Raw genomic sequence first — 25778 nt, 5'->3', positions numbered from 1 at the left:
AAGAATCAGATAGTAGAAGCAGAAGTATTTCGTGGCTTAATGGATTTGTAGCTGACATATTTCATTCCTACCTTATAGCTTCTGGATTGTAAGCTAAGAGTAACTCCTCTTTGCAGTGGAGCCAAAAGGCCTTGCATTAGCCCAGCGAATGCATTCGTGAACTATACCTGTCTCTCTCTGTCTCTCTCTTTTTTTTTTTTGCTACGTTACTCAGCTTGTGGGATCGTAGCTCTCCAACCAGGGACCTAACCTGCACCCTCAGTAATGAAAGCCCAGAGTCTTAACCACTGGACAACCAGGGAATTCCCTATGCTTTGTCTTTTTTGAGGCCACTCTTTCCTTTTAGGTTCTTAACTGTGTTTGAAACAATAAACTTTTGGATAAGTGATGTAATTTATTCTCCCTTGGTAGAGTGTGTTCTCTGTGCATTTGCCTTTTCCCCCTCAATGTAGTCAAAGAATTAATCTGACAGGAGTCTACTATTTCTCCTATGGTTTACATCTTTGTGACAGTCAGTAGAACTTGAGTCTTCTGTGGCTCCAAAAGAGTTTCGTTAGATTTTAGCACAGCTCACACTGTAAAAGGTGTAGAAATTTTTTTTTTTTTTTGGTAGCACATTTTAGGGGATGCACATGTTTCATCTCTAAAGTGATAGTGTTGCTGCTGCTGCTAAGTCACTTCAGTCGTGACCGACTCAGTGCGACCCCATAGACAGCAGCCCACCAGGCTCCCCCGTCCCTGGGATTCTCCAGGCAAGAACACTGGAGTGGGTTGCCATTTCCTTCTCCAAAGCATGGAAGTGAAAAGTGAAAGTGAAGTGGCTCAGTCGTGTCCGACTTTTAGTAACCCCATGGACTGCAGCCTACCAGGCTCCTCCGTCCATGGGATTTTCCAGGCAAGAGTACTGGAGTGGGGTGCCATATTCTCCCCCTACACCCCCCAAAAATTAAAGTTACTAAAATGTTGACTAGAAGGAAGAGAGAATTTTTGGAGTAGTGAATGGGCAGGGGTAGGGGGTATGTTAGAACAAGTCATGACTACTTAGAATTCCTCGTGGCTCTAGTTGGCATATATCTATGTCAGAGAGAGTGAATCTGCTCTAGTGTTAGGTGGACATTTCCATAGATAAGGCAAGGTACCCTGTCTGAGGTCACCAGTACAGTTTTCAGGAGAAAAAGGGCTTTTAAGAGTGCATGTCCACTCAAGTCACTTTGTAGTTGAAACTCCTGGGTTGAATACCTGTTCCTTAAGCTGATTTAGAATAAGTAGATATAAAAATTTAGAAAAATACATTTTTAAGTGAAAGAAATGTTTAACCTAAGCAAGTTAAGTTATAGAAGAGAATTATATGCATTTTATACTTTGTATGTTGTTATGGTTTGCCATTGATCCAGTTCCCACGCCTGTTATTGTTTAGTTGCTGAGTTGTGTCCAACTCTTTCATGACTCCATGGACTGTAGCCCACTAGACTCCTAGTGGAGTACATGAGATTTTCCAAGCCAGAATACTTGGAAAATACTTGGGTTGCCAATTCCTTCTCTATTTAATTGTGTTACTACTACTTGTTTCATAGACTGTGTAAATATATACATACTTGTAGTTTTCCTTAGGATCCCATTTTTGGAATTAAATCAGGTTTGTTCCCCCACACCCCTTTTGCTTCTTTGCGTATGTCAGCTTTTTATTTGAGATTCACTTTGTAAGATTCTTTTTATAAGTTCTTAGTAACTCTAGTATATAAAATTGAAATGTGTTCTAACTATTTTTGATAAAAATCATATGGCACCCCACTCCAGTACTCTTGCCTGGAAAATCCCATGGATGGAGGAGCCTGGTGGGCTGCAGTCCATGGGGTCACTAGGAGTCGGACACGACTGAGCGGCTTCACTTTCACTTTTCACTTTCATGCATTGGAGAAGGAAATGGCAACCCACTCCAGTGTTCTTGCCTGGAGAATCCCAGGGACGGGGGAGCCTGGTGGGCTGCCGTCTATGGGGTCACACAGAGTCGGACACGACTGAAGTGACTTAGCAGCAGCAGCAGCAGGGAGAAATAAGGAGAAGGCAATGGCACCCCACTCCAGTACTCTTGCCTGGGAAATCCCATGGACCGAGGAGCCTGGTAGGCTGCAGTCCATGGGGTTGCTAGGAGTCGGACACGACTGAGTGACTTCACTTTCACTTTTCTCTTTCCTGCATTGGAGAAGGAAATGGCAACCCACTCCAGTGTTCTTGCCTGGAGAATCCCAGGGATGGGGGAGCCTGGTTGGCTGCCGTCTGTGGGGTTGCACAGGGTTGGACACAACTGAAGCGACTTAGCAGCAGCAGCAGCAGCAGCAGCAGTATAGGCTGCAATGACTTATGTGTCCTGTTTCTCTGTATTTGCTATTGATATACTTTTTATTTGAAAGCTTACTTTTATAGAGTTGATAAGTGGTCTCAACTCCAATTATTTAGGAATTCTTGCCTTCCTACGTTGCTTCATCTGTGAAATGATAAACAGCTAGAAACTGTGTATAAGGAAATAGAGGCCACAATCCTTAAATTTGTAAAATTCCCTTGGCGTCCAGTCTTTTCCCTTGGTTATTACATGGCTAGATAGTTAGCAACTCCTCAGTGGTCCCACCCCTGTTAGGATATTCTAAATCTTCACTTAACTGGGAGTGAACTAAAACAACTAACACAAAACATATTCGCAGCGATTCTTCAGTACTTACATTGTGAATTCAAAAAGATTACTTTGGAATTTTCCAGAAAAATGTGTCTGAGATTTAAAAATTTGAATGGTTCCTTGTCATTCTGTGTAAATAATGGTTTGAGATAGTTTCTCTTTCTTCAATGTGCATTTTTTTTGTAGTTTTGTTTCTTATTTTTATTCATCTGAAGAGTTAGCCTAAATTCACAATTTGTATTTCTTAAATCTTTTTTTTCTTTCTAGTTTTGGCAAGCGTTCTGCAGGAAGCTTTAGGCGTGGCTGTGAATGCATTGTGTTAGAGCCTTCTGAAATGATTGTGGTAAGAAAACTTCTGTGAAGACTTTTTCCCCCTGAAAAAAGTTATGAAATAAAAGCATTTTCACAAACTGTATATAATAGTGTATTAAATATTTTATAACTTTAGATATATTTATTTCATAACTTTTGAGTTTGAGTTCATAATCATTATAATTATTTATGGGATTCAGTTAAGTGAAAAAGAAAATTTAAAGGAGGGCAAGCACCTAAGTATTTGGTGCTTGAACTTTAAAACTATGAAAATGCCATTTAATTGAAACTTGGGGAGAAAGTGTAGGGTTTTAGATCTCCAAATATTGACTGGAATGAGATACTTTAAATGAATTACAGTGGTATGTATTCAGGCAGCAATTAATATAAGGAAATCACTTCATTTCCTTTAACTAATTGAAAGAAATTTGGGGAAATTTTATGCTGGTTAAACATTCTGTTGAGATTTTTAACCTCTCTTTTTAACTGTGTGATTTTTAAAAAATGTGCTGAGATAAGATACATGCAAAAAAGATAATGTTAAAAGATATTAGCAACATAATTATTTTTATTGATGCTTTTTTTAAAAAAAAAAGCTTGTCACGTTCTTAATATATAAACATGATTTAAAGATAGGATAATATGTTCCCCTTTTAAAAATCAGCCACAAAAATAAAGTTGGAGAGAGCACTCACTAGAGACTTCAGTTGATTTGAAGTGCATTATGTTTCCCATCCAGCACCCATCTGGGAGGGTAAACTTTGTCAATAAGTGATGTCCTAAAAGAGATGATGATGGGAGTTTTTCATTCACATTTAATAAAGTATTTGGTAAATATATCTGTTTTCATATGAGAGGTAGGTTTTTTCCCCCATGATGGAGGAGAGGAATTCCTCAGAGATGGGAACTTCCTCACAAAGCCAGTGGAAACTTTGGGTGAAGTTTCACAAAATTTACTGTTAAGTAAAAATGTGGCATGGTGGTGAGAAAAGATTTAGGATTGGAAGAGTGTAGGCAGATATGTTAGACTCTCCAGCCATGGGTCTTAAAAAGTGTTTTAGGTATTTCCTCAAGAATCTGGTCTCTGTTCCTGCTATTTTGTGTTTATCTGAAGGATTTTTGATCTGTAGAATTCCTTGAGGATTGTGTACTTGTCCATATACCAAGTACTAAGTTTGCCAGTGTGAGAACCATATGAGAATCTAAATATACTTCTTTCTTTGAGCAGTCCCGTTTTCCTTATGTAAGCATGATGAGGATTAGCCATATGTAACTTTTCTTCTCTGTTAGTCCATTCATCACTTTCTAAATGTTTAAAATGAGGAAATTGTTTTTTGAAAATAATGCTATTTATAAAAAGAAGAAACTGAATCCATAGAACCAAAGTAGGAAGAAAAACCCTTAAGTAATCTACCAAAGTCATTGTGCTAGTGTCTGAGTCATTAGGGATTTGGGTTTGTTTTTTTTTTAAAGGCAAAACCCAGATTTATCCCATTAGAGTTTTTGTGCTTTAGTTAAGACAATGGAGCTGTTGCTTTCATAATACATGGTGATGAATCCTGTGAGATCTTTCACTAATAAATCAGGTCAAAGACTACTGAAAATATCCTACCCTTTGAAACTACAGGAAATTCAGGAGTTAACCATATTGTCCTAAGTGGAACTGAAAATGCCTCTCATAAAGAAAAGTTACTCAAAAGCAATTAGTTCCAGAGAAGCTCAAAAGCAGTTGAAGTCTGTCGAGATAGTTTGTCTACAAATGTCTTTGCACAATGAATGAATGTGGTCTACCCGTAAGTTTTATTCTGCGTCTAATCTTTATATGGAACGTGGTGTTTGAGGAAATGAAATTTTGGGGGATTTTATTTCAGGTAGACTATATGGATGAAAATGAAGAATATTTTCAGCGTCAAGCTTCTCATCGACAGTCTCGAAGGAGATTTAGAAAAATCAACCAGAAAGGGGAAAGACAAACTATTATTGACACTGTGGATCCTTATCCTGTGGGCAAACCACCTTTGCCTAGAGGCTATCATACGGTAAGTTATATAAGTGTAATAATTGTATTTATCTTTATAATTTTTTGCTGGGAGTTTTGTGAAAAGATGTGAATTTTCTATTTTTGACCAGTAATTTCTTTTTGTGGTATTACTTGTCCAAAGTGCAGATTTTTCTGGAAACACACATAATATGACTAGTTAAAGGAACCTTGAAATAAATTGTCAAAAGATGTTGTTTAGCCTTTTAATTTCTTAAAATGCTCTCAGGATCAGTTTTGTGATCAGCATGTACAATTGTAACTGGGATACTTTTTCTTACCTTAATGTAAAATTTTGTCACCACCCTCCCCATTCCCAATGACTGGTATCATACCTATTTTTTTATTCAAAAGTTAGATAGCTAAAATTTGCTTATTCTCGTAGCTTTTCATACCATTGTGTGAATATTATCTGAGAATTTTTTTGTTTGTTTAAATTGTTTAATTTGCTTAATATGATGACATGAGAGCTTAATTTGAAAGGTTGTGTCTTTATATTCCAGTGTAAAGATAATCTGAAGCATTTATAATAGGTTCAGAGGTTCTCTTCAATGGTTTTACCCACCTAGTTGTCATTTATTTTATACACATTAGATTAATAAGCTACTTTTTATGTTTGAGGAAACTGAGGCAAAGATAATGAGCGATTTATACAAGACCCCAGCGTAGTCAGCATGGGAGACTGTGTTTCTGACTCCTCTCTCTTTGCTTGGGTGCACTGCGTCCATGTCCTCTGGGGGCCCACACAACATTGTGGCAAATATATTTGAGGATTTCTGTTTTCAAGGAAAAAAGTAACTTGAATTCTTACACATCATAATTAGGTCAAAGATGGCTTATCTATACTTACAATACCATTAAACAAGTACTCATTTTTTGAAATTAATTTTAAAATGGAAATGTGAAAAAATAAAAGTAGGTAATTCACAGCTGTTTTATAATTTCTCATTTGTTTTTTTCACCTAGCCTCTTTCTTTTGCAAATAAGTATAAATGTAAAACACATGGGAAAATGTATATAGATGTAAAATTATGAACTTAATTTTCTGGTAACTTGAAGTGATGTATTTTATCCCCACACTTCATGTGTTCTATTTCTGAGAGCTCTTTGTATTTGAGTATTTAAGCAGTTTTGACCACCAGCTATCTGCCTACTCCTCTTGCTGCCCATGCACGATTTTAATTTAACATGAATTTCATAGTTGAATCATTTCATTGAGCTCCTTTGGAAAGGGTTGCTTTTGCTCATCATAAAGCCAGCTTTGTTTGCCTTTTGGAGAGACTTAGTATTTTCTTTTTTTTTAAACCTATGAAAGGTTTTTTGTTACTATTGTCTATAAAAGAAGGTAGTATTTTTAGTGTTGATGTAGAATCATGGAATAAGGAAATACGGATTAAAAATAGTATACACATTAATAGTACAGACTACTCATACTGTTAACACTCTTTCTGCTTTGGAATTATTTTTCCAAATCATAGTCCATGCTAAGATATTTAGTGGCAATGTGAGTTACTAAAAATTTAGTATTAAGGCTGATTGGTATGATTTTATAGTTATATATTCCTCTCACTTAACTTGGGAGGGTCACTTTATAATTATTTCTCCTATCCCTGCGTTTTCACCCTTTATGGAATTCTTTACTCACCTCCCATACATGACTTCTCTTTTTTTAATCTGAGTTTTTTAAAAAATGTGTACTTTTTAACAAGATTACTTTTTTTTTTTTTAGTGGTTTAAAAAAATGTTTTATCTGGTCAACAGGCCAGAAAATTTAGTACTATGGTGAAAAATTTAACTTGCTTAATGATGGATCAGGCACCAGTTACTAATATATGTGACGTGTTAATTTTCCTAAATGAGTTCAGATGGGCAACAACAGAGTCATAATTGAAAATATTGCATCCCATCTTTTCATGCAAATTGTGTTTTATTCATATATTATTATTGTATCGAAGTACAAGATTTTAACATACGAACGACAACATTTTGTTTTGAATTTTTGGTACCTCAGGGTATAAAGAATTAAGTGAAGAAGATCATTATTCTTCATTAGCCCTAAGTCACCTTTACTTATTCTGAGCAGAAATACTCCTTTTGAAAGAACTAGGGTAGGAACCAGGGTGAAAATTTTTTTGAAAAGGTGCATGGTCCTACATCACCGATGATCTCAGTGGTGGCAGGTGCATTTCAGGTGCATGGCTAAGGAACATAAGGACGTCGTACATGTAGTCAATGCTGTATGGTCATTCTTAACCTGATTTAACATGATCTTCATTTTGGCAGATGTACTGTAGCATGTCTGATAATGTCATCTTTTCCTTTCCTCCTCTATGGCACTCATTTCATTTTGGCTCAAAGGAATGCACTAAATCTCAGGTATTGTAATTTGTGTGGTCTCCTAATACTAACCTCAGTTCATTTGTGAGTTTGCATTGTAACTAACAAGTTTATAATATTGACGTGTTTTGCTTGGTCTTGTTCTTTTGTATTTTGCCCTGATTTAGTAAAATCTCTTACAACTTTGAAACTATCAGTGGTTTAAGTGATGTCACAGGCTGCTTTATTTGTGCAGACGTAGGGATAAATTGCCCACTTTGTTTGAAGAAAGAATAAAACTGCAGCCTACATAGTTTTAAGAATGAGTGGAGCATTATTCTTAACTAACCTGCTTTGTGCTTAAAAAAATGAAGAAAGACAGGCTGATAGACATCATGGATGTTTCATTGCTTTTTGTGTGAAAGTTCTATGGCAAATCCATTAGACATTTACATGTTAAAGGCTATAGGTGAAAGCTTTAAATTTCAGGAATCCCAATGTAAGAGCATTTTGGGAGACCACTGGTAAAATTTTAGTCAGAATAAAGGCTTAGTCAAAAAGGAAATAAGAATTTAAAATCCGCTTGTATTTTCTTATTTGTGCTTGATTTTTAACCAGATTTCATGCTTTTATTTCATTCTCTGTTTTAATTGAGTCCTGTAGTAATTTGTTTGCTCATTTCTTTCATGCCAGTACATAACTAATGTATATTTTCAGTATTACTCATTTGAAATTTTCAGTCAAATTTGGGGTTATCAGGGAATTTGGAGTCAGGGAAGAAAAACTGATTTCTCTGTAAAAACTTTTTATGGTTGTGTTTTCTTATTGCCCAGGAAAAAGATCATGGATAATTTAATTCACATTAGAGGAGGGCTACTGTCAGTATAATGTCTTTGGCTACTATAGTAACGTCACCTAAAAGCATAAAATATTTGGATAACTTTTCAAATTAAAATGAGGCTGTTACTTTACATTCTGTGTAAGAAGATGCATATTAAAATGGCACAGGTGACATGATTGCTCTACTGTGTTTTAGAAGCACTGCTAATTTTTCAGTGATGTGGTAAATCTTAAAAAGTGATAGTTTTTAAATTTGATAAAATTTTGATAAAATTATATACTTTTTCATTGCGCCTGTGTTTTGAGCTTTTGTCTGGTATATATTTAAAAGTATGTAACTTTACTATTTTAAAAGATACTATTTTAAAATGTAATTAATCCTCTTCTTTTTCATTGATAATATGAGAAATTACCAGTTAGTCTAATTCCCATTTAGAATTAGGAATTTAATTGAAAATGTGCACTAAATTACAATGTATACCTTATGTACACTTTTTAAACTTAGATGTGTCACAACAGTTTGGCAGATTATAGTAATTTTCTTCAGTAACACGAATACTCATATAGTCCATGTAGAGTGTTTTCAGGTCACTTTTTCAAGGCAAGTGTACGAGATTTGCAGAGAATAAGCATTTTAAAATGCAGCGAGAAGGCAAGATTGGAGATGGCTTTCATTAGCATTTTCTTACATTTTGATGAGTTGAATTGAAGCTGTATTTAAGAATGCCAGAAAATAGGATGTGACATGAATTTTCAGTCTTCTAGTGGGTAAAGGTGGTAGAGGGGCAGGTCATGGATAAAATTCTTGGCAGAGGCTGGAAAATTGAGGTCATTCCTAGACTGATTTGGAACTTTGGGCAAGTTTATCTTGTCAACAGGTTCAGAATAGGATGGGGAAACCTGTTTATTTTACCCCTAATTACAGACTCTTTCTGCAGTCATGGGTAATTTATTTTAGAAGTTGGATGGGTAAGAAAATCTGAGTTCCATAATAAAAATGGAGAGGAGAAGTGGAAAGAAGGACTTAAAAGGCAGATATGAGTGCGTGCTCAGCCATGTCCTACTCTTTGCGACCCTATGGACTGTAGCCCACCAGACTCCTCTGTCTGTGAAATTCTCTAGGCAAGAATACTGGAGTGGGTTGCCATTTCCTGGGAAGCCCCTAAAAGGTGGAAGGACCCTCTTACTTTTACCTGACTGCAGGGATTGGGAAGCTGGCACATGCCTGTTTTGTCATCTTTTATTCCTCTTATTTTTTTAAAGCAGAAAAAAGGAAAAAGAACAGTTCTGTCCTCTTTCTAATTTGGAAAGAGCAGAACTTATATGGAGATAGTATACTGCTGATGGGGACTGTTGACCTGTCTGTTTGATCATGGCGTTCAGGGTTCTTCTCATGTGCGTGTTCTTACGCTTAGTAGAGGCTGTCTCTCTGAATGCAGCGTATATTTTTGACAGTGGATGCACCCACACCGACATCTCATTGTCACGCAAGTCCATAGTTTTTGTTATTGGTGTATGAAGATATTAAGGTAATGATCTTTGAATTAGATAGATGGATAGATAGATATTACAGATTCTTTTTATTTTTTAAGATTTATTTATTTATGGTTGCGCTAGGTCTTTGTTGCTGCATGGGCTTTCTCTAGTTGCAGGGAGCAGGGGCTACTCTTTGTCGTGGTGCTTGGACTCCAGGCCCCACAGGCTTCAGTAGTTGTGGCTCATGGGCTTAGTTGCCCCACGGCATGAAGGGTCTTTCTGGACCAGGGATTGAACCCATGTCCCCTACACTGGCAGGCAGATTCTTAACCACTGGACCACCAGGGAAGCCCACAGGTTCTTAAATGCATTCTTATGTTTTATTTTATTAAAACAAATACCTATTATACAGAGATTAGACTGAAGACTAAAGAAAGCTTGTCCTGTCTACAGTGTGGAGTTTATATGTACCAACTGATGGTTCCTACCTCTGCAGCCTTCCTGGGCTGGTTGCATAACTAGATGCCCTCCACACTTTGAGGTTCTTATTGACTTCCCACCCCTACTCCTACTTAACTCCCAACATGTGGCTTTACTTCATACTAATTTGAATTAGGATTCAAAAACAATATAACATCAAACTTACAAATTCTTGATCAATGGAAAATTTTTGAAATAACTAGAACCCATTGGTCATAGCTTTCAGGCTTCCCTGGTACCTCAGCTGGTAAGGAATCCTCCTGCAATGCAGGACACCCCAGTTCGATTCCTGGGTCAGGAAGATCTGCTGGAAAAGGGATAGGCAACACACTCCAGTATTCTTGGGCTTCCCCAATGGCTCAGCTGGTTAAAGAATCTGCCTGCAATGCAGGAGACCTGGGTTCTGTCCCTGGGTTGGGAAGAGTCTCTGGAGAAGGGAGTGGAATACCCACTCCAGTATTCTGACCTGGAGAGTTCCAGAGGCTATACAGAGTCTCCAAGAGTTGGACGCGGCTGAGTGACTTGCACTCATCAGTTACAGAAGGAAGTATCTCCCACAAATTCTGTTAGTAATCCTTTTCTACAGTGGGAATATATTCTTCAAGGCACTGTTTAATAATTATATATTGAATTTTTCAGTGGATTAGGCTTATTTTAAAGTTCTTAGTGCAAGTATACAAAAGTAATAACAATACTTCATAAAATTGATAAAATCTAAGTTGAATACAGTGTAATATTATAAAACATTATGGGATTAATTTTTTATTATAGTCAGTGATAAGACAGTATCTTTAACATGTAGCACCAATTGTAATAAGCCCTATAAAAATGAGTCATATTTTTAATAAGATTATTCTTCATAATAATATAAGACAAGTCCTATTTCTTCTAATAGTTATAGAATTATTCCTAGGTTATATTTATCTTATATATCTCTGAAGTATATTTTTTTTTAAGTGATAAGATTTAAGTTGGTTTCATCTTCAGTTAAGGACTTCTTGGTAACCGATTCATTATAAAAAAGCAGATATTGAAACATGAAAGAATTACAGTGTTTGTGTGATTGCACGTTTATTTGACTCTAGACTTTTTGACTGGAACTGTTGTTCTTGTGTTAGAAATAGACAATATTTTCCCTCATGTCATGGCTTTGCTTTGTCACTTATTCTTTAATTTCTTACTGAGGTCTTCCTACTTTAAGCCAATATATGCTACTTATCAGTAAGAACATGTGTTGTGTACCAGTGACTTGTGTATCTACTAAATTTCCTGGAATATCTAGGTCTTAGGATTTTAACTTCTAACAATCAGTTCATATCTCACTTGACAAATTTGTTCATATGATGATATACACCATTTGTTTATATCCATATAAGGAAATTATTCAAGTATAGGAAAACTTCTTAATTATTTGAGTAGTTTTATTCTGCATCTTTCATCAAGTGTGTGTTTGCTTAATTGAATCTAAAGACTTTGCTTTCAATTTAGTCATCAGTACCTCTCTGAATTACAGTAGGATGGAGTTTCAGAAAATTTGTGTGTTGTATTTCTTGTATCATACAGAGGAAAGCTCAGTCAGTATTTCCATTTATATATTTTTATTCATTTAATGAATATTTAATGACTGTTCACCTTACTTCAAGGTTGTGCCAGACTCCATGGCCATAAAGGTATACAGGACAGACAGAGTCTGCCCTCATTGACTTTACAGTCTCACACAGAATACAGATAAATCAGTGGGCAGCTGAAATTGAAGGGAATTCAGATACTGTGCAGGCTCAAAAACCAGGCTTCTTGAGGAATCAGGTATGGCTTCTTGAATGGCCTTACTATCTTGGCTCAAAGGAAACTCTTCTTTCATCCCCAATAGCGCAATAAAAGTAAATGTGAAAACAGAATTGGGGAGTGAAGAGTGAAAAGAGGGGATGTGCATTGACTGTTAGAGAGGAGTGATAGATACACTCCCACACACACACACAAAACCCCATACATTCTGGTAGATACTATTTGCTGTGTGCATGCCTTATATTTTACATTAACTTCAAAGACTTTTTTAAAGGGAAGTGTCCAGAGTACCCTTTGTTTTTCATGCTTATTTTCAGCCGGTTTACTCACCCCTCCTCACCTGGATCATGTTGCATTTTAAAACCCTGCAGAAAGCTCCCTGTGGAAAGGTCTCTGAACAATAGTGGACATAACAGCACTGTGCCGTATGCACTGCATTCCTGGCAAAATGCAGCCTCTGAAAGCTGCTGCGGTGATCTCAGTCTCCTTGCTTTGGGGGGAGCATTTCTCTTTCTTGCAGTTATAATCAGGTATTTATGTTGATTTAATTTATACAGATTGAGAAATTACCCTATCAAGTCTGTTTAGAAGTCGAAATGTAAATCAGGAGATGGTGTACAACATGAAGTGATTTATCTCGCGCTATTAACAGCAGGCATTGCAGATTCATGCAAGGTGGTTGAGAATAGTGTGGAGTGTGCTGTTTACACAAGTTTCAGCTTCTGTTAGAGGATGTCTATTTTTATATATGACATCATCGCTGCTGCAGAACTCCCGTGGCCACTGGGATTTACTGTTCTTTCATTCCATTCTGAAAGAAAGCTTGTATTGATGTCATAATTGGATCCATCTTTTGGTTGCACTTGGAAATTGAAAGTAATAAGGGTGTTGTGTAGCAAGTCATGCAATATTTCAAGCAATTTATTTGTCAGAAAGATCACTGCCACTTTGTCCTGCCTCACATTGTGAACACTGGTGGCTCTCTGTGCTTGTTCATGTTGTAAATATACTTGGCTAAAATTTAACTTTGAGTTTCAACAGCAAAGGTCCTTTCGTCTTCAGCCATTTCATCTCTTATGTGATATTTTCTTTTCCTTCCTTTTTTTAATTTATTTTTTTGTCATGAGATTTTGCAGTGTTACATGCTGATTTGAAAAATGTCTTTTTTCTTTGGAAAAATGTACTGTGATATTCAGACCTATTTCCTACCAGTGCTGAATGAACCCTTCCTACCAGTACTGAATGGATTAAGTTATCCATTCTAAGTTGTCTGTTTTCACTATTTGCAATATCGGGGTACTAGAAATGTTCTCTTTTGGTTTGAATCCTGTGTTAAAACATCATTGACTTGAAATACCTTTGTGTTAGTTAGAAGGTATTGTTGACTGACCTCTGGGAGAAACTCTAGCATGTGATTCAATGTATGGGTGTTAGATTGACATTACTTGTGAAATGAAAATATTAATGATTCATATTAAAACAGTTTTTAAACACCTACTAGATTTTGTACATTTTTATGTATATAAATTTTCCTCCTTATCCTCTCAAAAAATTTGTCATTATTTATATCTCAGTAGGAAACTTTTTTCCCTTTCTTTTACAAAAACTAGGAACAAACTTACTGGTTAAAAAAAAAATTACAGCTTTATTGAGTTAGAATTCATATGCCACACAGTTCACCTATTTAGCTTTTTTTTTCTTGTTTTATAAAAAATATGTAACACTAAATGTACCATCTTAACCATTTTTAAGTGTACAATTCAGTGGTGTTAAGAGTATCAGTAGTAACGACTGACTTGAGCATACCCAGTTAACAGATGTACCTTTCAGCCTTGGTGATTGTTTACATGTAGGCTGAAAAACAACTTTAAGATATTTTAGAAAAAAATTATTATAGAATCTATTGGGGAAGAAAGCCATACTGAACAATTGTTTGTATTAGAACAGTTTCTTATGGACTTAGTATGCAGTCAGTAGCCTTTATTTTTCCTATGTTTTCCTCTCTCTCTCTCTCAGGTGTAATATTGGTTGTGATTGGATGTGAGATGGGGTTTAGAACTGCTAGCCTAGAGGAGAAATGACATGACCTCAGAGTGGGCTGGATCTGAAAAATGAATGCTAATTGCAGTAAACGGTGGGGTAATTCCGAAGGGAAAAATTTGAAGATGAGAAAGAAAGTATTTGGGCTGTCTTCACTCTTACTCAGATATCTGTGAAGATACTGTTAATTGGTCACCTGTGGTTTTGGTACAGTCCAGAAGGCATTTAGGAGTGTCAGAAGATAGGTTTAAATCTTAAAATAAGTTGATTTGTGTACTTCTACTTTTTATCCATTTCTTTATACAGAATTTTAAACTGAATCTTCAAAAACCTGTTTGAATTATCAGGAATTTCAGAATACTCAGAAATGTTATTAGGAAAAAGACCATGTTGCCATTTGTTAATTCTGAAATAAGCACATCCCAATTCTCTAATGCAGAGAATGCTTGGGCCTCAGTGATATTCTTGGTGATATTGATGCCCTTGACAATAATGGGCATTCTTTTTTTTTTTTTTTTCCAAGGATGAATTTTTACTTTATTGATGTATAGTTCATGTACAATATTACATATTACAAGTATACAGTGTAGTGATTCATAGGTTTTAAAGGTTATATTCCATTTATACTTACTACAAAATATTGTTTTTCAAATGTTAACCCATCCCTGAGTTCCTAGCGTAAAAACCATTTGATTATTGACACATTATCCTTTCAGCATGAGTTTAACTTTCTCAAATTTTGTTTAAATTTTTTGCATCTACATTCACAGTTGTTTTTTTTAATTAAACATTTTGTGTTGGAGTATAGCTAATTAGCATTGTTGTGATAGATTCAGGTGAACAACTCAGCCAAAAATATACGTGTCTCTATTCTTCCCCAATCTCCCCTCCTATCCAGGCTGAATAATGGACATTCTTAACAAGTACTTCAGTCTTTATATTGCTCCTTGGTGCAAAGTTTGCCTAACTTTTGGGACTAACTTCAGTTCCATGGGGAGAGTATGGGCAGCGAGTGTTCTGCAAGTGGGTTAAGTGTTTAAAAGTTCAGCTGAGGTAGAATCTTACTGGGTTTTGTCTTCAAGGAATGTAAGGACAGCTGACAACTGGATTAAAAAAAAAAGAACTAAGAGGCTGATTATTTTCTGGTTCATGTCTCAGAGCAGCAGTTGTCAAACTTCTCCATCTGAGGACTCTTTTCTTTACACTCTTAAAACTTTCTGAGGGCTCCATCAGCTTTTGTTTATATGAATTATCTATATCATTTCTTGGCATGTTAGAAATTGAAACTGAAAAACTTAAAAATATGTATTTGTTGGCTAATGAAACATAATAAACCCATTTTAAGGTTTTTTTTTTTTTTTTTCTTAAGTGAAAGATGACTATATTTTACAAAACAGAAAAAAACATAAGAAGAGTGGTGGTGTTTTATAGTTTTATGAATCTGTTTAATATCTGGCCTAATGGAACACATCTGGATTCTCATATCTGCTTCTGTTTTCAGTCTGTTGTGATGTTGTTCTTTGGGTTAAAGTGTATAAAGTATGGAAAGGGAGGAAAGTTTTAACAGCTTCTTCAAATAATTTTACTGTTACACTCCATCAAAATTTGACAAGTGGTAGTTCCTCAAAGGTTCCATTGCCATGAGGAATATAACACCCTGTCAATAAACTTTTAAAACTTGTTGTCCTTACTGACACATGGAATAGGTCTTTCCACTTATGTGTGATTTTATAATATCATGCATTGGTCGTTAAATTTAGGTCTTCTGAATTTTGGCATGTTATACAATATTTTAAAAAATACCATGTTTATTAATAACACTACCAGTCTCATTTTAAAAGGCCTTAATTATTGGGAAACTGTAAAGCTTATGGTATTGGATATGTTTTCCCAACATCTAATTTTTACTTGAAAGCTAAAATTTTATCCTTGGCAAAGTTCTATAAGCCATTTTCCTCAAGGTGACAAGCTCAGTTTGTTCACTTAGAAGAAAATATGGGCCACGTACCCAGTTTTGAGTAACCCCAGCTTGTCCATTTTGTCTTCTTTCACATAAAATTAGTTTTCATGGAAAACCAAGTGCAGGGCCCTTCTGAGAGCAGTGCCCTTAGACTGTACACCTGCGAGGCTGCCTGTCCTCGTCTCCTGTGAAATTCTTCCCCTTACCTCTTTTTCCTTCTTCCTTAATCCCCATATAGATTCTAGGAGAAAATGGAAAGGTCCCAATCTAACTTGGGGTGGAATCAGAAGAATTTAAAAATGTTTCACATTAAATAATTGTTTTAAATATACTAATTGTAGTGGATGGTTGCCAACAGTTCATTTTGCAGTTACTGTTTGAAAGTGAAAGTGTTAATCACTCAATTGCGTCCGACTCTTGTGATCCTATGGACTGTAGCCCGCCAGGCTCCTTGGTCTTGCCTGGATTTTCCAGGCAAGAATATTGGAGTGGGTTGCCATGCCCTCCTCCAGGGGATGTTCCCGGCCCAGTGATTGAACCTGGGTCTCCTGCATTGCAGGCAGATCCTTTACCAACTGAGCCACCAGGGAAACCCAAAACATAAAAGGTAGATGTTTTTTACTTTATTTGTTTAGCATTTCTCATTTAGAGCATTTTTCTCCTTAGGAATTTTATTTTGGGGTCTCCCCAGAAAGTTCTGTGACTCCTCTTCCCTATTAAGATAATTATGAGCCATTATGTGAAATTACAACATATTTAAAATTTTAATGCAAACATTTGTGTGGTATGAAAGTATGATATTGTAACGGTAATGTCACTAGATCACCTTTACAACTTGAATTTTTGGTCTTATGATAATGTTAATAAAACTAGTGTTTGGTGTCCCTAACCACCCCCATACCCTCAGAAAAAGATCATCACCAGGATCTTTTTCTGAAACTATTTCAACACCCTCCTTTGGATGATTAATACTTAATGTTCAGGATAATCTATTACAAATTGTTTCAGTTTGATAGTGCAAAATAAATAAACAGTACCTAGCAGTGTATTTAAAACTTCTCAAAATTTCTTACTAGTTTTCTAGAATTCTGTGTTTATCCTCTAGTTTTTCTTCTTTTTTTTTCTTACTGGCTTCCTTTTTCTTTTTTGGTCTAAATCAGTATGCCATCTTCACTCTTTTCTACTTGTCCTGCTTATGTTAAGACACCTGCGGCTAGTTTCTTTTGTCTTCACAAGATTTTCTTCTCATGGTTGTGCTATAATTCAATGCAACTCAGTAATCATCTGCTCCGGCAAGATGTCTGAAAGGGTAGCACTGTCTTTGGGAAGGGGCTGGAAGTTTTCCCTGCTCCTGACTTTGAGATGGTGGATTTGCCCTGGTAAGAGCTGGAGTGTCTGTCTACATGTGCCTTCCCTATAGGGTCATTGGTCACTGCATCACTTCTTGCTTAGAGAAATTTCCCCTTTAGCTGACTGTCCCACTTTCTTCCTTATTGCATTTTTTCCTTTATTGTAAATAACATGCTTTCTAGTAGTTTGTATAATAATTTTTAAGTTTATTTTTTATTTAAGTATAGTTGAATTTACAATGTTGTGTTAATTTCTGTTATATAGCAAAGTGACTCAGATATATATATATATATACATACACATATACACATACACACACACACACATTCTTTTTCATATTCTTTTCCATTATGGTTTATCACAGGATATGGAATATTGTTCCCTGTGTTATACAGTAAGACCTTTTTGTTTATCCATCCTGTGTATCAGGGGTCCTCAACCCCCCAGGCCATAGATCGCTACCGGTGGCCTGTTAGGAACCCAGCTGCACAGCAGGAGGTGAGCAGCAGTTGAGCCAGTGCCACTTGACCTGTGTTTACAGCTGCTCCCCGTTGCTCACGTTACCATCTGAGCTCTGCCTTCTGTCAGATCAGCAGCAGCATTAGATTCTCATAGGATTATGAACCCTAACGTGAACTGCGCATGCGAAGGATCTAGGTTGTGTGCTCCTTATGAAAATCTAATGTCTGAGGACCTGAGGTGGAGCTGAGGTGATGATGCTAGCGCTGGGGAGTGGCTGCAGATACAGATGATCATTAGCAGAGAGATTTGACCTCACAGAGACAGTTATAAATCAGTTGCTTGCAGACTCACATCAAAACCCTATCAGTGAGTGGCAAGTGACAACTGTATAATTATTTCATTATATATTACAATCTAATAATAGTAGAAATAAAGTGCATAAGAAATGTAGTGCGCTTGAATCATTCTAAAACTGCCCTACTCACCACCCCCTGAAACCATCACCCCCCCGACCCCGCCCCATCTCCGTCAGTCCATGGAAAAATTGTCTTCCATAAAAACACTCTCTGGTGCCAAGAAGATTGAGGACTGCCACTGTATATACTAGTTTGCAGCTGGTAGTCTCAAACTCCCAGTCCTTGCCTCCTCCCCCTTGGCAACCGCAAGTCTGTTCTCTATGTTTTGATTCTGTTTCTGTTTCATAGATAGATTCGTTGTGTCATATTTTAGACTCCACATAAAAGTGATACCATATGGTAATTGTCTTTCTCTGTCTGACTCACTTCACTTAGTATGATAATCTCTAGTTGCATCCATGCTGCTGCAAACGGTATTATTTCATTCTTTTTTTTTTAGCTGCATGTATAAATATTTTATTAGTTTTGGGTTTTATCTTTAAAAAGTCCACTGGATTGAATCGTGTGTTTTAAAACTTTGGCCCAGCAGGTTTTTTTGTTTGTTTTTTGCTTTACCTCCTTGAAAAAACATTACCTGTAAAATAACATGCCATCAAGAAAAATAGGTTTTCTTATACATTTGCTCCAGGGCAGTCTTTTAGTAAGCATTTCATGTGACACACTGTACATTTTGCTTATGTCCACCACACTGTTTACTAATCAGGATGATTTCTGAGGGTCATTTCTTCTTTCTGATTTCTTTTTTCTTCTCCTATCCCAGTTTGTCTTGGAGGTCAAGTGTAGAATGAATGAGTGAATTCTACTTACTCTGTTTAGTGTTTCATGATAAGATTTATGTTTATGTGTTAATACCATGAACTGCTACTGTGTAGTATGATCAAGAGATATAATTGTCCATAAATGTGATTCATCTGGCCAGTTGTGAGTAGTTTTAACAATTGTAGTTACCTGGTATTGATATGTACAAATAAATATTATAATTATAATATTTTTCTTTAAAAATATCTGCATGGTAGTAATTGAAAATTTCAAAGCACAACTAAAATATGAATAGGTAAAGTACTCTGTGTTTTTAGTTTTTAAGGAGAGGAAGAAAGTAGATGTGTGGTTTGGGCTTTGTTTGTTTATTCATTTAGTTATGGAAAGAAAAATTGAATATTGTTATCTTAAGCTCCCCTGGTCATATTGGGAGGCTGGCTTCTTTTTCAAGGGGACATTTAAAGAATTTCTATGGCACCTAAAATATCTTCTATATTGAGACCATCTCTTCTATATTTAATTATTTTCCAGGCAAATTAACTTGGAAGCATTTCCTGTCTGGAATATATTTAATTACATCAGACAGGCAGTCACAGTTCTATTCCTGGTCATGAAGTCCATTGATGAATTCTGCCTTCTAGAAATACTGTTATTTTCTTGTAGAGTGAAGATTATTGAACCATTATGAAAACTCATACATATTGATATTTATTTGAAAACAGATTAAAAAAATGAAAATATGTTTGTTAAAAATTAAATTTCCTGAAGAGTCAGCAGAGGCTTCAGAAGCAGATAGTATCTCGTATGCTAGTGCATACCTTTTGCACCACATATATGCTGTTTAGTAGGTCCTCAGCAGTCTTGTGGTTCTGTACTGAGGTCTTTGGGTCAAATTCCCAGAATTAGCATGAGTTAACATCACTAGGAGAGACATCACAGGTCCACCTGCATTGACAGTTCTACATAAGCATATATGCCTTCTGTATAACATTAATTAATGGGTTGCCCAAACCTTGAGTGCCAATGAATTTTTCGATTTTCTTGGAAGGAATAAAGTTGACCCTTATTGAATACTTATGACATACACCAGTCAGCTGGGTGTTTTTCTCCTGATTACTTACTAAGTTTTGCTTGCACTGGGTCTTCGTTGCCGTGTGCAGGCTTGCTATAGTTTGTAGAGTGGAGCTGCTTTCTAGTTGCAGTGAGCGAGCTTCTCTCTGTAGCGGCTTCTCCTGTTGTGCAGCACAGGCTCCAGGTACACGGGCTTGCTTAGTTGCAGCACGAAAGCTCAGTTGTTGTGGTGTGCAGCTCTGGGGCATGAGGGCTTCAGTAGTTGTGACTTGAATGCTCAACACAGGCTCAGTAGTCATGGTGCACAGGCTTAGTTGCTCCAAGGCATGTGGGATCTTCCCGGACCAGGAATTAAACCCATGCCCCCTTCACTGCCCACCAGTGATAGGAGTCTATCATCTCTACCACTAGGACCGTCCATCGACTGGGTGTTTTTTCACATATTTTCTCAATCTTTCTGCAGTTTTGAACGCTTGGTGATGGTGTCTCCACTGTTAGGAGATAAGCATCCTAAGGTCAGAGGTATCGGGTAATGTGTTCAGTGTTCATGGTCACACAGATAGAGTTGAACAAAGACATAGGTCTTTTGTGTCCCTGGTACATGAAATTCCTTATTTTTTAAAATGAATTTAACATATATTGCTTTTATGTAACTTAAATTTTAAATTTGATCTAAAAGATATATCTCAAATACTTCAACCACCTTAGATGCCTACAGTTTAAGTACCTTTAAAAGAAATAGACTGGAGCATAGAACGTCCACTGTAGCTGAGGCTGAAGCTCCAATACTTTGGCCACCTGATGCGAAGAGCCAACTCATTGGAAAAGACCTTGATGCTGGGAAAGATGGAAGGCAAAAGGAGAAGGGGGCGGCAGAGGATGAGATGGTTACATAGTGTCAGCGACTCAATGGTCATGACTTTGAGCAAACTCAGGGAGATAGTGAAGGACAGAGGACCTTGGCATGCTACAGTCCATGAGGTCACAAAGAGTCAGACATGATTGAACAGCAGCAACAAGAATATCCACTGCTATAGGTGCTGGCTGATTGATCAGTTTTTTGTTGCTGTTGTTGCAATTAGATGTTTTCCCTCTTTGAACCATGCATCTCTCATTAGGAAAGCAAACCATTCCTGGCCTGCCCCCACCCCCCAACCCCGACCCCTGCTATTTAGCTGGAGAAGGCAGTGGCACCCCACTGCAGTACTCTTGCCTGGAAAATCCCTTGGACGGAGGAGCCTGGTGCTCTGCAGTCCATGGGGTCCCTAAGAGTCGGACACGACTGAGCGACTTTACTTTCACTTTTCACTGTCATGCATTGGAGAAGGAAATGGCAACCCACTCCAGTTTTCTTGCCTGGAGAATCCCAGGGACGGTGGAGCCTGGTGGGCTGCCGTCTATGGGGTCGCACAGAGTTGGGCACAACTGAAGCAACTTAGCAGCAGCAGTAGCAGCTTCATTCTAATACAGAAATGGGTTTTCACTGGCAACTAGTACCATTTCATAACAAAGGATGACTGTGTGATTAATTAGTGTATTTTAAAAGTTAGATCCACTTAAGCCAAATCTTTCTTAAAGATCTTTTGTAAAAAGTATGACTTTCTAATGAACCAAAACAGTTCTTAAACTGTCTAAAAATAATGATTCTTTTAGAGATAAAAACACTGCCACAAAATTGTGTATGAGAAAATATTGGTAGTGTTTTGGTAGTAGTTAAGACTATTGTGCCTTCTATAAAACTGATCGTCTAGTTATATACAGCTTTTAATAATTCAAATTATTGCTACCATTAAGAGAAACACCTTTTACTTACATTTTTCTAGGTTTGACAGCATTTAATTTGCAAATGAAGGGATGTTAACAAGAAAACCTTTAAACTATCGTCCAATTATCACTATAATTTTTTTTTTAAAGTAAGGACATTTTAATATTTCCTTAACAGCTGCCAAAGTAGGAGGACAAAGATCTCAGAATAAAGGAAAGTTGCCACCAGGAAATCTTATCCCATGATAGATTCATTTTCATTCAGATGGTCTTCTCTATCTTATTACCTGTCTCTTCTTATCACCCCCATCTTGCTACCAGCTAATGTTTGGAAACTGCCATGTTAGGTAAGATAACTTTAAGAACCTAAAAGGATTTTAGGAATCTGCCAGCAAACCACTTAATACAATTTATTTTTTTTCCTATGTAATCACTGACATTCATCCTTTGCTTTTATTATATTTTTATTAATAATTACACTTAGCACTGATATTTGTGAGATTCCATACGTAACAATGTGTCAAAATTGCACACTACTGCTTGGTACAAAGAAAGTTTTGTAAATCATACCAGTTATAGTTTATTGTAGGAAAAGCCTTATTATTCAGAAATTTTCCTCACGCTTAGCTGAAATCTGCCTCTCTATAATCTTAGTTTAGGCTTCTTGAAGGTTCTAGATATCTCTTAAAGCAGCACAAATAAATATTCATATTCCATTTTCCTGTAACTGTGCTTCAGGACACCCTGCTTTGTTCAGCCTGTCATCTAGGTTAAACATTCCTAACTTCTTGTAACTTCTCCGACACCTTAGCATCTGGATTTTCTGCTGTTCGAATGTGATAACAAGTTACTCATTATCTCTCCTGATGTCTATATGGGTTGCTGTCAGTTACATGAAGTTGTGCAACTTCATCTTCTCCTATCCTAGCTACAGCAGACCTTACTGTGTCCCCACTGTGCGCCTTATATGTCTGATAATGTAACTTGAGATTATATTACGGTTTCCAGACATTATGGAGCTCACTTTTGCAGATAACCTTTGCCACCTCCTACCCCGCCATGAATTTTTCCTCTAGCCTGATCTTCCCTATTTTATGTTAATACTTGTATGAATGACATTTGGATGGTGTACATTTTAAGCTGTTGAATTTATTTATTTATTATTTTTTTAAATTAAATTTAATTTTTTTTTTTAATTTTATTTTTAAACTTTACATAATTGTATTAGTTTTGCCAAATATCAAAATGAATCTGCCACAGGTATACATGTGTTCCCCATCCTGAACCCTCTTCCCTCCTCCCTCCCCATACCATCCCTCTGGGTCGTCCCAGTGCACTAGCCCCAAGCATCCAGTATCGTGCATCGAACCTGGACTGGCATCTCGTTTTATACATGATATTTTACATGTTTCAATGCCATTCTCCCAAATCTTCCCACCCTCTCCCTCTCCCATAGAGTCCATAAGACTGTTCTATACATCAGCGTCTCTTTTGCTGTCTCGTACACAGGGTTATTGTTACCATCTTTCTAAATTCTATATATATGCATTAGTATACTGTATTGGTGTTTTTCCTTCTGGCTTACTTCACTCTGTATAATAGGCTCCAGTTTCATCCACCTCATTAGAACTGATTCAAATGTATTCTTTTTAATGGCTGAGTAATACTCCATTGTGTATATGTACCACAGCTTTCTTATCCATTCATCTGCTGATGGACATCTAGGTTGCTTCCATGTCCTGGCTATTATAAACAGTGCTGCAGTGAACATTGGGGTACACGTGTCTCTTTCCCTTCTGGTTTCCTCAGTGTGTATGCCCAGCAGTGGGATTGCTGGATCATAAGGCAGTTCTATTTCCAGTTTTTTAAGGAATCTCTACACTTAGACTTGCTGGTTTTCATCTACTCTTTTCACCTGTCAAGTTAATTAAAACACGTAATTTTGTCATTTAGCAAGTTGGACATATTTTTTGGTTGCACAACTATCCTGTGTCTATTTCCTCATTATATAGCTGGTGTAATAGTGGGTTGCCCCTAAAGTTCATTCGTTCGAGGAATACATTGTTCAGTACAGTTCTTAGTGAAAATGGAAAATGTGTCTTTTATTTTTTACTTAAAACTGAACACACTTTTTGTTGTTTTCAGTCACTAAGTTGTGTCCAACTCTTTGCGACCCCATGAACAGCATGAATGAACTTCTCGGTGAATCCAATAACATTTCACAGGTTACTTTTGAAAAAGTTTAAGTGGAATCATGCATTCATTCTTCACTTAAACAATTACTATGTGTTAAGTAGTAGAGATAAAACATAATTTATCATTAACATATCAGACAAATAAAATGTGTATGGTCCCTGGCTTCAACTAATTTACATTCCAGTTTGTGGTCAGTATTTCTCCTTTTGTTGAATAGAAATAGATAATTAGCAATGTATTGTGCTCATGCAAACATACTAATCATAATGGAATAGGTTACATGCCAAATTACTAATAAAGACAACAATTGCCATTTATATTTGGAGTAGTGTTGCTCTATGAAATACTGCAGTCAGGAGCCCACTTTGAGGCCTTGTCCTTAGAAAAAGCAGTGAAATGATTACAGTTACAAGGGTTCTGCCTTTGAACTTGAGCAATTTGAGATGAAGTTTGGTCTTTTCTTAAAACAGGTTCTAGAGAGTGAGGTAAGCTTTATGAAATCGGCTGTTGAAGTCTGTTCATTTTTCAAATAAGTGCATTTTGAAAAGCTCCATTCTGTGTGTTGGACTTTCTTACTTGCTTACAGACTTCTGTATTTTTTCGTTTGTCTCTATGTCTCCATTTCATGCCATTTTTTTTAGGCCATGCTGTGCAGCTTGCAGCATCTTGGTTCCCGGACCAGGGATTGAACCCCTGCCGTGGCAGTGAAAGTGCTGAGTCCTAAACGCCTGAAGTTTATATATCTTGAAAGTATATCTGGCTTGAGCATATATCTTTTTTGAGCTCATAATTAGACTCTTTCTGATAATAAGTGCTAAGTCAAGTAATGGTTCCAAGTATTTTCTAAAGCCTGCATTAAACCAAACTCAGATATTTACTCAGCAGTTATTACGTTAGGCATAGTGTCGATATCTCTCATTTTATTTCATAAATTATTTTAAACAAAGAACCTAAAGTTCCTTTTTATTGGTCAAAGTAGAAGAAATAAAAAATTGTAGCCCAGATTTCCTCTGTGGGAAGGATGTATGTGTGGGACCTGTCTGAAGTTTGCCCAAAGGTGGACTAGATTATGTGAAATCAACATTTCTTTCTTTTTTTTCAAGAAAGAAATGATAATACTAATGGGATATATTGGGTTTAGGAAAAGAGAAGTGAAACTTTGACCATACCTAGCACAGTTTTGCATTGGCTTGGTGCTTATGGATTTGGTGTGGTCGTATAGAAAATAGCATTTTAAAATGGCATTTCTTTGATGAACAATAAAACATTAGGATTTATGTTTATAAAATTTTATGTTTCCAATATTGAAGAATAAATTCTTCCTTCCTTTCCAACAGATTTTCTCCAACCTCTGTAGTTTTTCCTCTGAGGAAGGGAGAAGAGAGGAAAAAAAAATGGCCAGAGGATAGTGGATAAGTAAAATAAATGATATTAGAAACGTAGTTTCTATTTTATCTTCTTCCAAACTACTAACTGTGTAATCTTATACACTTTATTTTTCTGTGAAAGATGAATACATTATTTTTTTGTTTCCCTTGGGTTTTGACCAAGCTTAATTAAATGTTTGTAAAGCACTTGGAGATCTATGGATAGCACTGTAGATATTATAAATAAATAAACGCATATTAATCCTAAATGTGGTTAATGATTACTGAGAAGAGCAGACCATTTTTCTCAACTTCATAGTAGTTAAAAGGGAATACTGTAGGTAGAAAAAAGTATAAGTGAATATGATGGTTTTACATTTAGCGTGGAGATTTACATTAAGTGATTTCTTGATGTGTATGTAATCTCTATCTTTTGGGTCATTGTTACTGATGTGGCTCAGTGGTAAAGAATCTG

The 25778-nt window shown here is 36.5% G+C and overlaps 1 protein-coding gene across 17 annotated transcripts in view; it reads left to right on the top strand.

The window, feature by feature from the left end:
• Window positions 1-25778, top strand: part of RAPGEF2 (Rap guanine nucleotide exchange factor 2) — a 269177-nt gene that overhangs the window by 141173 nt on the left and 102226 nt on the right. For 15 of the 17 annotated variants that reach the window (XM_070769166.1, XM_070769174.1, XM_070769168.1 and 12 more), the window contains 3 exons: window positions 2939-3014; window positions 4855-5022; window positions 7380-7397. In XM_070769166.1, coding sequence (XP_070625267.1) covers window positions 2939-3014; window positions 4855-5022; window positions 7380-7397 — 262 coding nt within the window. The remainder of the gene's footprint in view (window positions 1-2938; window positions 3015-4854; window positions 5023-7379; window positions 7398-25778) is intronic. The other 2 variants (XM_070769172.1, XM_070769165.1) reach the window with 1 other exon arrangement.

Source organism: Bos indicus, chromosome 17, assembly GCF_029378745.1.
Source record: "Bos indicus isolate NIAB-ARS_2022 breed Sahiwal x Tharparkar chromosome 17, NIAB-ARS_B.indTharparkar_mat_pri_1.0, whole genome shotgun sequence".
In the NCBI taxonomy this organism is placed as follows: Eukaryota; Metazoa; Chordata; class Mammalia; order Artiodactyla; family Bovidae; genus Bos; species Bos indicus.
This window is presented reverse-complemented; position numbering and strand designations above follow the sequence as displayed.